The sequence below is a fragment of the Pleuronectes platessa genome, chromosome 24, assembly GCF_947347685.1.
Source record: "Pleuronectes platessa chromosome 24, fPlePla1.1, whole genome shotgun sequence".
Taxonomy (NCBI): domain Eukaryota; kingdom Metazoa; phylum Chordata; class Actinopteri; order Pleuronectiformes; family Pleuronectidae; genus Pleuronectes; species Pleuronectes platessa.
In genome coordinates this window covers 1616882-1630719 of record NC_070649.1, presented here as the reverse complement: position 1 = coordinate 1630719, position 13838 = coordinate 1616882, and the positions used below count along the sequence as shown (strand labels likewise).

Here is a 13838-nt window from a genome sequence, read left to right as displayed (position 1 = left end):
GAAATGCACAAAATATAGAATAGCAAGACATGACACATTTTTAATCTTGTATTTTAATGCACAACACTTTCATCAACTTGTATAAAAGCAGCAGACGCTTGACTCTTTCCTTCAGTGTCACCCTGTGGTATTTCAGGCTGCCTGCCCTTTACCTCATATAGTCATAAGATGAAAACATACAGTGATACGGTGATGCTCACCTGTTTTGATGGCGACCGCCTCCGTCTGCAAACCAAACCTGGTTCTCAAACTAATCAATAAACCTGTTGATTAACATTCACAAAATAAAACGTTTCCTTCACGTAAAACCTACGATATCTGCCTCTGTAGTTAAACTATGAGTTCACATGTAACTAACTTAATCAAATAAGAGGAGTGAGGTTGAAGTAGTGAGCCAGAGAAATGCAATACATCCTCCCAAAGAGTAAATACTCAGAACAGATATCTGCTCTCATCTGTCTTCTGTCCAGCGTCTCTCAGAGATCTGGCGCCCTCTGCTGGCCATAACACGCACTGTCACACACCACATGTCAAAGAACAGACACACATCGAGTTACAGTTGAATAACACATCGTGTAGACACGAGACTTTCAACACTGACACAGATGGAAGTATTTATAACATGTGAGTCATTATTTACTACAATCGTTACTGTAATACCATCATAACTGTCAATATACAGATGAAGAAATCCTCCATCCACTCAGATGCACAGAGAAAAGTGATTTGACAAGAGACAGAAATGACCCTGAGTGTAAAAAACAAAACCACAGGTCGTCGTCCTCCTTCAAAAAGCTGCAACTAACTTTTATTTTACTGGTTTTAAATGCAGCTCTTGTAATATCTACATTTAAATGTCATAAATACCCTATGTCCAATCAATACTATCACATCTCACAGTGTCATTATTAACAAATCACTAGATTTTTAAATTACATTCCACCAATTCCTCTGGTGTGGAGTTTATTGCACGATGAGATCAACTCTGGTTCATTTCTAGAGTCAGTACATTCAATGAAGAACTGATAAATAATTGGCTATAAAGACATTATAACACTAATTAAAGCTGCACCTGACGTAACATGATTTATTAGTTTGTTCAAAAATAAAACATTAAAGTTTGGACACTTCTGCCTTTGACCTCCAACATATACATTCTACTGTTTGTTGAAATCACCATTAAACTACTCGTATGTACAGATTCTACTTACATATTATACAGTCCTGATGTTAGTACTAACTACTGAGCATGAATTAGAAAATAAATTTAAACCACAGAGCAGTAATCGTCCCACACACACACACACACGCACACAGACACACACAGGGTCTGGATGGTGACTCGGCCGACATGCTGGCAAATGTTCAGTCTTTTTACACAACAGAGAATCAGATGAATATATTTCACTGGTGAAGCCAAACTCCTGCTGTTCCCGTGATGCTGCCTTCTTCAGCCACCAGAGCGCAGCAGTCACCCTCGTCCTCCACAGAGCTGCTTCTCACTTCTGGAGTTTTAAGTTGAATCTCTCTCTGTCTCGTCCTGAAGGTCCAGAAGGTCTCCGTCTCTCAGGATAATCCCACCGAGCCTCCTCGTGGCCAACGTGGCACATCAACGCCTCAGCAACCGTCCTGAGTCTCAGACTCTGATGATGCTGATGGAGGAGGAGGCTCTGTGCAGCTGCAACAACAACAACACAACGACAAACACATGAGTCACAAACACAAAGAGACACAACATGAGCCTGACTTAAGAAGACGTCCCATCGGACTCGGGTCAGACTCAGTTCAAGTTGAATTGTTTTGTGCTTTTCTGCTTCTTGGACGATGAAAACATGTTTTTAATAGATTCAATAAGCTCATTATAACATTTTTAATTCAGTTAATCTTCGCCCACAGCTCTCAAGTTTATTCTGAATTCATCCTGTGCAGCCAAACCTTAATCAAACTTTATTTAAATCTAGAGAAACCAACAGTTTTCAAATGTCTATGATGAGTAAGAGGAAATCTGCAGTCAGAGACTTTTCTAACTTTCTCTCTCTGGTGCTTTTCTTTCTCAGGGGAACTGAAACCTCTCTGAACTTTCACTGTTCTGCTTTCTGATGTGAGATTCCTCTGCTGCTGTGTTTGTGTTCACATGAAGTCGCAGCTCTTCTTCATCTTCTTCTTCTTCACCAGGTGATAACAAACATCTTCACAGAGCTCGTCTCTACTGATGCACGATAACAACCCATCGACCCAGCGAGTGTCTCCAGCTGAGCCGTTTTTATATTTAGCTTTGGTAACGCCGGCTCTGGTTGAGGAGGAGACCTCTGGTGCAACTACCAGGAAGGATGGTGCATTCAAGCTGAGGAGGAGAAGCTGAGGAGGAGAAGCTGAGGAGGAGGAGTGTGTCACCCTGCTGCTGTGCACGGCTCCGTTGTGGTAGACGGGCGAGCTGCCACCCGAGGCGGGGTAGTAGGTGGTGGTGGCTCGGACCAGCGGCCGCTTGTTCTTCTCCTTGCTGCTGCTGGTGTCGTTGTCTTTGATGATGTCATACTGTCGGCAGAACAGGGCGATGACGGCTGAAACACAAAGTCAAACAGAAACAGACAAGAAGTGTGGACAGCGTCAGAGACACAAAGAAACAAACACAACACAATGACTGAGAGACACAGAAAGACAACAAAGAGAAACACAAGTGACCAAGAGAGGACACAAAACAACTGGAGAAGACTCTTTGTCCTCTTGATGGGGGGTGCTGATAATGCTGATGATGCTGATGATGAAGGTGATGAGAAACTCGTTGTCCTCCACACACACACACACACTCACACACACACACACACACACACAGTGGCTGACCTGCCCACAGCAGCAGCACCGTGGTGATGATGAGCAGCTCTCCTGTCTGAAGGTGAGGAGTCATCCCCAGACCTTCCATCGCCGGTTCATCTGAGGACCAATCAATATCCAGCTCTGTCAAACGTCAACAACAACACAACAACCACACCTGTGTGTAGTGTGTGTACTTTGTGTAGTGTGTGTGTTTACGCTGGTCCAGGACTCCGACTGGATAGTGGTCGGTTCTCTCCAGAGTCCTGAAGTGGACGGCGCGGCTCGGCTGGCTGTCGGCGCTCGGCCCGACGGACTGGACCTGAATGAAGAAGAAGAACAAAGCACTGCTCATGTTCTGATCGGAACACTGAAGATCCATCAGAAACACTTTCCCCCCCCCCCCCATCAAACAAGGCCGTTGTGTTGTGTAATGGCGCGCGAGGGGCGTGTTTAGTCGGAGCTCGAAAGATAACAGGAAAGTGAAAATCCATGAGAACAGAAAGTTTGATCCCTCTTGAAAACCAGAGAACTCCTCTCTCGTCTCCTTCCTCTGACTTCCCTCCCGTCCACAGGGAGGTCAGAGGTCAAACTCCCCCCCGGTGACACTTCCCCGGGACGTCTGCCTGCTGACGAGCACATTCAGTCCCAGTCCTCGGGCTGAAGGACGGACTCGGTTTGGTTTATTAAGCTGTGATGGATTATGAAAAGTTCATAAGCAGCTTCTGATTTCAGCCACTTTGAATTGTGATGAGTAAGAAACATGAAAGACTCTGAACGTTATTTAAACACAGAGGAGGTTCATGATTCAGATCATTTGTAAAATCACATTTATTATTAATAAAGTTCTATGACTGAAGCGGCTCGCCACATATCTCATGTGTCTTTATAGCAGATTTCACATTTTAAGTCCCCAGTGTATGTGTGTCTGTGTGTGTGTGTGTGTGTGTGTGTGTGTGTGTGTGTGTGTGTGTGTGTGTGTGTGTGTGTGTGTGTGTGTGTGTGTGTGTGTGTGTGTTCCCACCTGCACGCTGTAGTGTGTGTCCTCGTCCAGGTCCCACAACACACACCAGCGGCTCGACGTGTTCACCTCTCGGATGGAGCGCTGCATCAGGCCGTCCTGCCGCTGGAGACAAATGTGCACACACAAGAAAACGCACGTTTGTATGCACAGTGCACACACACACACACAAACACACACACATATATAGCATGTTGATGGGGGACAATCTTCGGTATTGATTATTGTATTTGGTCTGAAAAAGACCTGTTTATAATTTTACAGCTGAATTAATTCAGTGCATCATCTCTCTATGTCCCGACATCACGTTATAAATGCAAAATACAAGTTCTCTCAGCGGTGACCAACCCCCCCCCCCCCCCCCCCCCCCCCCCCCCCCGGACTCCACTGGTGAGGACGAAGTTCAGATGTAGCATCTTAAATTGGGTTGTGTGTGTGTGTGTGTGTGTGTGTGTGTGTGTGTGTGTGCTGTTTTATTATGTGTGAACCTCGGCAAGCTGCAGATAAACTTGATTGAGCTTTTTTATATAACTGCATTTCTTCACTTCCTTTTCTCAGCGACTTCTGATGACTCAGAGCACAGGAGATAAAACCTGCCTCCACCTGCTCCCACCTCCTCCCTCTATTCATAAGTCTATTCTGGGGTTACGGCAGAATATGCTTTACATCCTCTTGTTTTCCAGAAGATGCCACGAGGTTGATGGATGGCAGAGACGTGAGGGAACTTTAAAAGAAAAAGGAGAAAGAGAGAGAGAGAGAGAGACAAGAGAAATGAAAAACAAGGCGTCGCCTGTAGAAGTTCCTCCTGCGAGGACGAGTCCCGGCCAAATCATTCCCACTAATGGAGACGCCTCCCACTCAGGGCTCAAGCTAAAGTCTGTTTCTGCCAAACACTGTGGGTGGTGAAGAGCGATTAGAGCCGAGCTGAGTCTGCAGCCTCGGCTTCAGGAGATGTGAGACCAGCAGAATATGAGCAGAATTAATGTGAAGCGTGGTTTTTGCAGCGATGCATCCTGGGAAGGGAGGAGGGGGAACGTCTAACTATACTTACATTTAACCATTTGTGCTTCCCCTCACTAATTGGACACTTGGAAAGTTTCCTCCCATCCTTAGTCTGCAAACCTTTTTAATAAAGAAGATTTGTTTTCTTATTATTGTTATTGCTCAAGGTTCCTGGAAGCTTTTCAATTCTTATGTTTACGAGCGTCTGGAGCTTTTCTTTCAGGAGCCACGTCCAACCCGTCAAGACGCAAAGTGTCTCGGAGCAAAATGCTGACTGTTGACCGGCCGTGTGCATGACTCAGCGCTTTTTTAAACCCCCTGCGGACGACGGCAGCGATAAACAGAGGAAGAGAGAAAGAGATAAAAGCAGATCTGAGAAGAAACATGATTCAGCTCCGTGACGTTCTCTGACCCACAACCCGACAGCCAGCCAAGTTTCGATTCATAATTCAAATCCTGTCAATTAGAATCCCTGGAAAATTAATTGGCCTTGAACCATGAGAGCAAAGAGAGAGAAGGGGCGCGGCCAGGGGGAATGGGCGAGCGAGAGATTGATTCGGTTTAATGAGGAAATTAGTTTTTAGGCTTTTTGCGGATTAAACCAATTAAGGCAAAGTTCAGTTGCCAGTAAAGTAAATATTCTCACACACACACACACACACACACACACACACACACACACACACACACACACACACACACACACACACACACACACACACACACACACACACACACACACACACACACACACACACACACACACACACACACACGAGGTGATGACACAGGCTGTTGTACTGTACCTGCTGGGAGATGGAGTATCCAATGACAGTGTCTCCCTGAGGGACGTTCCAGGTCACCATGGCGGAGTGCGCCCTCAGCTGGGTCACCGACACATTCACAGGGGCCGCTGGCACAGCTGGTAACACAAACACACATAGACACACAAAGACACACACACGTTGTAAGTTGTGGGGACACATTTTCATTAAAAAGAAGAAAAACATCTTTAAAAGTAAAATCTTGACGTCATCTGTTACTCCCTCTGAGGAAAGTTAAAGACGATTTGAACCTTTATCTTCTTCTGGTAAATGAATCCATGAAAGATGAATAAAGCAACATGAATAATGAACGTCAGCATCCGGCCTCTCCTCAGGACCAACACTCTCTTCTTTGTTGTTTCCACATTCATCCCTACATGTTGCTGTGGGCTGTTTTCAATACACGACAAATACAGTTTAGACAAAACTTCACATGAATTGAGTTTCAGATAAAACTTCTATAAATTGCCTAAACTTATGTCAAAATCATTAAAGCTTGATTTGATTTTACATTTTTTTGCTGTTGATTTCACAGATGTTTAGAGGTCTGATATTTGTGTGTGATTTGATCCAGGGAATTTAAATGTGGTTTCATGAGATTCCACTTTGAAGTAAACTTTCTCATCTCATATTTCAAGTAGGAAAGAACTTTCAACAAAGACTAACCACTACACTTTCTCTCCTAGAGACACAGAGGACAGTTTGTTCAGGACAGCTGATGTTCCCTGGCTAATGTACAAATGTCCCCTGGTCCGAACAGCGTCCTGCACCCGACCTGGACGTCCATCATGCCCATGTTCCCATCAGCATCCTGTCCACGTGTCCTTGAGCAAGACACAGTGGTGAGGACGATTTACCCGTCTCCTCTGTCAATGTGATTCACTTCGGGATTAACGAGTCAGCGGAATATCTCAAAGGTAAATTAGAGATATTGGAGCGAGGGGACATAACGCCAAGGACAATCAGATTGGCATTGAACCCCCAGCTGTCTGGTTAGTGGACCACCCGCTCTACCTCCTGGTACCTTGTTAGGAGCAGTGACATTCAGAACTAAGATGACAGCACCACCTCTCCTCAGCTGCAGAAACACAGAAATCCCTCCTGAGGACTCAGCTCTGTGGAGCGTGACCGTGAATGTCTCAGGCTAACAAGCTAACCACAGCTCATTATGCAAGACAGCCCCCCCCCACAGGACCTGCTGCCTGTCATTAAAAGAAAAACACAACAACAACATCGTTTCCCAGAATGCCCTTTGACAGCTTTCACAGAGCGTTGCACACCAGCGCGTGTAGGTGGACGTGAACGGAGCAAGAAGGTGGGAGGCCCAACCTGTCCTGTGGCTGCAATGCATGCTGGTCTATTTCCCGATGGCGTGGGCGTATGAAATCGGCCGAGCTCTGTGTCAAGCAGCAGCCGTGAGGAGAAGCTGTTTACACCTGTTGAAACTCCCGGTCACGTCACAGCTTCATCCATCAACACACTCACACACTGAATAGACTTCCTCAATCACATTACACACACACCAGCACCGGGGATAAGAGGGGCGGCTGTGATAGAGTCAGGAAGACAGAGGAGGAGAGAAGCAGATGAGAGAGAGAGAGAGAGAGAGAGAGAGGAGGATGAAGGATGACAGGAATATGACAGCGGAGGGGAAGAAGAAAAAGAAAGATGAAGAGGACGAGGACGAGGAGAGAGAGAGAGAGAGAGAGAGAGAGAGAGAGAGAGAGAGAGAGCAATTATCCCCAGAGAGATGACGAGTGGATTTTTCAATCTTTCGGTTTGGAGACAGAAGACAGACGAAGGGCAAAGTGAGATGGATGGATGGAGGTTGGGGGGGGGAGAAGATCAATGATGGAGGGAGTGGTGGAGAGAAAAGCCAGCGATGGAGGAGTAGCATGTGGATATTGATTAAATTATGAAATATAGCACTTCACATGGATGTAAGAGCACAGACACACATGTCCTTGCTTCTCCTTCACCTCGGTCACCCGTTTATGTTCATCTATCTCTTTCACACATTCTGCCACTTTCCACATATGAAGATATATATTTTTGGTAAGAGAATATAACATATATATATATTAACTTCCTACATTCACGGCCAATAGAACCACGGCACTGAGCTGGTGGCATCAAACCTGTGTGTTTGATGTTCCTCTGTTTTATTTGACCACCTTCACTCCCTCATGTTTCTGTCTCCTCTTCCTCCTCCTGAACACGAGCAGTGGTTTGATGCTCGGCTCTTCTCCTGCACGAGGACACACACAGAATCGAACCGGCTGTCGAGTCCATGGAGGCCTTCTACCGCCGGGAAAACAACAACAACAACAACAACAAGGCCGTTGTTTACGTGGTGGCTCCCGGAGTAGAGCAGCGGGTGACGTGTGAGTCGACAGTGAATCACAGCAGAGTAAGAGCCGGCTGATGGAGCTGGACAGCCTCATCTGGCTAATGGCTCCCCCCCCCCCCCTGTGATGGATGTGCGTCTGTGGAGGCTCCTGTGCATGCTGATGGAGATACAGTAGCATCGCTGACACATCACCAGACAACCCCCCCCCCCCCCCCCCACCCACACACACACACACACACACACAGACTGACAGAGACGTACAGTGACGTGTTGTTTGTGTTGTTTCACGTCTCTTTTAGGGAGTTGTGTTGTTTCTACTGATCGCTGGTCGCCTGTTTGTCAATAATGAACGTGTCCAGGTTTGACTGACAGTCAGTCGGCTCCAGCTCGGTCCCATGAAGCTCCTCTACAGCTTCAATCTTCTAGAATCCGCTGAGTGCATCCTGATCTGCTGTGAGCATCATTTCTCCTCCTGCAGCTACTTTAGGCATCGTTTAATTTCATTTAATAGTTTAACCCCCGAAGCCTCCGGTTGCTCCTCATGAATGAGAATCCTCTTGGAAACCAGAGGCTGCAGGAAGTTGATGAGCTCCATGCAGAGATGTTTGAGCCCCGAGGGGAGAAGGTGAAATATGAAATTCATGCTCCATTGGTCAAATCGATAACTGGTACATGTAGATCAGCTGCCGAGGGGACACACGTGGATTCTGTTAGCTGGGGCTGAATTACACAGAAGCTGGTGTGAGAGGAGCAGGGAGGATTTATGAGCTTCTCCACTGCAGCTAATGAAACAGAGCCGAGAGGGAGCTTCTGAAACTTCTAATCCTCTGATAGACACTCAATTCAACTTTGGACAGTTTTACAACAGCTGCTTGTCCGGTTGAAATTTAAACATCAACTGCCCGGTCACTGCAAACCAAACTGCACCGCTGTCATGTCCCTGACGCTCGGGATGATGGGAGGAATAAAAGATCCCGACCTGGAGATGATGATTATTCATTTTCAAAGCAAAGTTCCTCTTTAATTTGTGATGTTTACACTCGAGACTCCATAGTTGTCACAGCTTCAGTCAATCATTCAATCATCAATGGACAGATTCACTCAAAATCCAGCCTCACATGAAACTTTAGGATCTTGTTTCCCATGTTGGCATCAAAATAATGTCTGAATATGGTGATTTTCTCATATTTATGTTGAGGGAATAGTGGAAATTTAAATATAGAAGACAAAAGAAATAGGCTGAGCATCTTAAAAATACAAATTAAGGATAATTACTTCTTTCTTTCTTTCCGAAATAAGAAGATATACTTTTTATAAATGCACATTCAGTTTTTAACTAAGTAACTTCTAAAAAATGGTGTTTTAATATCATAGCAGGTTTAACAGAGATATCATTCACTGTAGTTAATGTATCTAATGTAAGTAAATAAGATAATTATTGTATTTCTCTCTCTTTATTGACTTCGATGCTCTTGGATGACGTTAAATTAACATCTGGAACAAAACCGTATTAACACAACTTGTTTGCATCTATTTCTAATCCCTGTTTGAACTTGGATTCATAATTAAAACTTAAAGGAATGTAGAGAAGCTACTGGTTGGACTCACTCGCTTCGACCATCCCTGGTGTTTCCCAGCAGGCCATCATCACCACCAGCAGCAGCATCAGCAGCAGCAGCAGCCCGGGCTCCAGCTGCAGAGACCCGGTCATAACCTCCTCCGTGTCTGGCTCTTCACCCTCCTCCTCTTCCTCACCTCTCCTCCGGTCTCAGTGCAAGTTCCCCGGCCGGGTGACCGCTGGCTGCTCGGCCCCCTTCACCTTCATCCTGCACGGTCCCGGGTTTTATCTCCAAGTTGGGCACGGTGGATCAGCGGGAGTCTGTGCGGCTGCGGATTCAAGGAGCCTCCGCTGCGTAAACCCGAGGCGACCCCCCTCAGCCCCGCGGCCCCGGGGAGCAAACAGGTAGCTCGGGCATCGCCGGCACTTCTCCCCGGCTCCTCTTCGTGCGTGACGGCGGGTTCTGCGTCAAATGTCCCCGGGACACGGTGCTCGTGCGCCGGAGGCTGAGCTCAGGCGGCTCCGCTGCGTCCGCCTGGAGGAGAGAGGAGCAATGAATAAGAGAAGGTGTGTTTGTCAAGGAGCGCAGAGGAGGTGCGTCTCTAATCCCACAGATTATATGAGGAGAAGATGTGTGTGTCTGCAGGAGACACACACCCACAGACACACACACGTCACCACACTGAGGATGAACGAGGATGAAGAGGAGGAGGCGGCTCCTGTCTTCACTGGATCACCTTCCTCATCTCTCTGAGGAGGCAACTGTTGATTGTGTTTATCACTTCGACCAGACTCCACTTGCTGATGTAGCGCCACCTACAGGTCTTATATTCATGGATTCATTAAATCGGTTATCAAGCAATTATTCAATTTAAATTATTGTATTAATTTTGAGGTCGATCCTCTTTATTAACGACTGAGGCTCTTTGCTTCACCCACCTCTCTTCAGAGCTGTGTGAGCACTTCATTAAATCATTAATTAACTCATTATAAATTCACCTTCTGGAAAAGTACAGCTCCAGGATATATGAACCCATGGAAACTATAAATCTCTGTCATATTATTGTCTGTGAAGTGTCACAGAACTTAAACAGTAATTGAAGATAGAGCAGCAGATAAACCAGAACAATAATTCCCCATTTATTAGAGAAACCTTCAAATAGATATGGATTTTTCAATAGAAAGCAAACAAGACCAATTCATTTTCCTCTTGTCAAATATCTTCTCATAACATCAACTACAAAGTTCAGCTGTGAAAGAAATCGAAGACGGAACTTATCGACCTCCAGTTACTGGTTTCAGTTTAATAAAACCCAGTTTATTAAAATACAGTTTAATAAACCACCTGTGGAGCAGCGTCCACTCCGGGAAGCTTCTTCACACGTCGTTAATCTTCAGTTGAAGCTTTTCCATTGAGCCTCTGATTCATTTATTCTCCAGTTCGTTCTCTGCAAAAGACTCAGTTTGACGTCTGTGACATTAAATATTGATTCAAGATCAAATGCAGTGTGAATTTCTTCTGGTAGCGATCAGTGGGTGGAAGTAGAAAACAAGAATCTTTCAAATACCATTAGTTTGAAATGTAAAAGGTTAATTTCTCTCATCTCTGCAGATTGTCATTTGACATTTGTCTAGACTGCTGCTTAAATATATTTGTATTTTTACGATTTACTTTCTTTCACACTTTATTCTGCACAGTGTGAACTGTACTTTCTCTCTTTTACCATCTTACAATATCAAATTCCTTGTTTTGATATTAAAGTTGATTTCTATCTTGATCAGTCACATTGAATGTGTTTACCTCTACACACCTCTCTCAATTTTAATCTCAGAGGTAGAGAAGTTTGGCAGCTTTGTCTGACAATCTTTGGGGGGGGGGGGGGGGGGGGGTCACAGATCTGTGAAATTAAATAAATCATCCAGACGTGGAAGCAGAGTTTTGTCTGTGTGGAGGTGGTTCACACATCTGCTCTGGATGCCTGCAGGGCGCCTCCCTGTGGCGCTTGTTGAGAACAACAGGGGGAGAGGACAGCAGTAAGATGAAGAACAAGCTGGAGGGTTTGAATATTCCATCTGGTGTGGGCACGCCTCAGGATACAAGGCTGCAGAGAGAAGGACTTTCTGTAGATAAATAAACTGTCATGACGTCAGTTAAACCTTTAGAGGGAGATTCTTTGAGTTAAAACTGCAGGAATCCTTATAAAATAATCATTTGACCTTTAACCTCTGACCTGACCCTAAAGATTCTCCAGTCCAGCGAAACCTCAGAGTTTATTCGTTGCTTTGTTGTTGAGCTTCCTCTCAGCTCCCAGGAGGACGTGTCTACTTCCTTGTTTACTGCAGAATGCTAATGAGGCAGAGGATCAACAGATTATGATTATGCTTATTCAAGGTTATGCTTTGAATAACTGTGCACTCACTTTACGCTGACTTTTCTTTTTTCAATCATTTTTGGGGGATTAATGTTATCAAAATATCAATTAAACTTAATGAGCACTTTTTTTTAATTGAAATTGGTGACTGGACACTTAAATGATCTGTTAACGATTGCACAAATTAATTATTTCACTGAAAAACTGTCTTTTACGATGCTGATCGTTTGTAATCATATTTTTTATCACATCATAACTCCCTTTAATATTGATAAGATTTCAGTGTACTGACTCCGTCCACCAGGGGGCGCTAGCAGCCTGCAGAACATCATGTGTCCTTTGGCGAGGCCGAGATTATGAGTCAACCAACTTCAGAACACGTCTTCCTCCAGCTGAGCAGAAACACACCCACACACACACACACACACCACATCACTACAACAACAAATCAAAAAACACACAACTGCAGATAAGAAAACACACAAATGCAAATCATACGTCCAATCAGCGACGGCCCTTGTAGACGGCAATTAAAACAAGCTACTGTTGTGTTGTCCCAGTTGTGTTGATGTGCACTTCAGCACCACACAATCCTCCTGATGTGACCTTTTGTCTCCTCCTCTTCTTGAATTAGGTCACTTGTTCAGATGTTTCCTGTTTCACACTTTAATGCAACCAGCACAGATTAGAACCCGCCCTCGCTGCAGCTTGCTTTTTGCTTGGGGGGGGGGGGGGGGGGAAGCTTGTAATTACGAGGCCTAATTTAATTTATTTTTTATTCTGCACTAATGATGGAAGGCAGCCGAGCGTGGTCTGATCGAGCAGCTCCACATATGGCGCCGCAGCCACGAGGAATGTCAGTTTCTGTCAGTGGTGAATCCAGCGTGCGCCCACGTCCATCCTGCAGAGAGAGACCGATGAGGCCGAGTCTTTATCAATGAGGGAAGGAAATATCATATCCATGTTTAATCTGCTGAAACCAGGAGTCAGAATCCAGAGTTTCAGGCTGTCAGATAGAAAACTCAGGATTTAGTCTCTTTGTATTAAAATCAAGGAGCAGCTCATTATTATTAAATGGTTCAGTCTGATTTATTTCAGTTTTTTCTACATTTTCCTTCGTCAAATCTTTTTGCTTTTGAGTCTGAAAGTCGTGGACGAGCAGAAGAAGAATCACGTCCAGTGGTTTCTGATCTGTTTTTAGAATCTGATGAAGTAGATGTTTGACCCTCGAGCAGATGATCCCAACGCAAAGACCTCCAGTTATGATCATCGCTTTGCTAAACCACTTCACTCATTTCCGTCTTTCTGTATGAACACACACACACTAGCACACACAGACACACACAGACACACACACACAGTGACACTTCCAGTGCATTCAGGGCATCAAGTCTCCAGTCCCACTGACACCCAGGGGAAGTTGTGTCCTTTGTCAAAGCAACTGGTTCTGCCACACTGGCAGCTGCAGCTAGGAGGCAGCCGCAGTGTGTGTGTGTGTGTGTGTGTGATTGTGTGTGATTGTGTGTCTGTGTGATTGTGTGTGTCTGTGTGTGTGTGTGAGAGAGAAATCACTGTAAATGAACGTGTGCTGTATTCAGATGTAAAACCACTTACAGTCATACACCCACAGCTTGATTGACAGCTGATCTCTAGCAACGGCACAGCTGCGAGTCCTTAGCAACAGGAACGAAGACGAGATGGGCCGTCCTCTTCGTCCTCTTCCTCCTCTTCCTCCTCTTCCTCCTCTTCGTCCTCTTCCTCCTCTTCCTCCTCTTCGTCTTCGTCTTTTCTCACCAACATTTCCTTGGAGGAGATTCGAGTTAAATCTAAAAGATTAAATCAATCTTCTAAATCAGCAGCTTCTCAGGGTCAAAGGTCACGAGAGTATTAGGGTCAGTTT

The 13838-nt window shown here is 45.2% G+C and overlaps 1 protein-coding gene across 1 annotated transcript; it reads right to left on the bottom strand.

Moving 5' to 3' along the window:
• Positions 1–874: 874 nt before the first annotated feature.
• Positions 875–9741, bottom strand: LOC128431068 (fibronectin type III domain-containing protein 4). The gene is made up of 7 exons (XM_053417287.1): positions 9617–9741; positions 5641–5756; positions 3836–3937; positions 3031–3133; positions 2842–2931; positions 2395–2561; positions 875–1678 (listed from the first exon to the last, which is right to left on the bottom strand). Exons 1-7 carry the CDS (start codon positions 9717–9719, stop codon positions 1637–1639), a joined length of 723 nt encoding a protein of 240 aa, XP_053273262.1. The 5' UTR covers positions 9720–9741; the 3' UTR covers positions 875–1636.
• Between the last annotated feature and the right edge of the window lie 4097 nt (positions 9742–13838).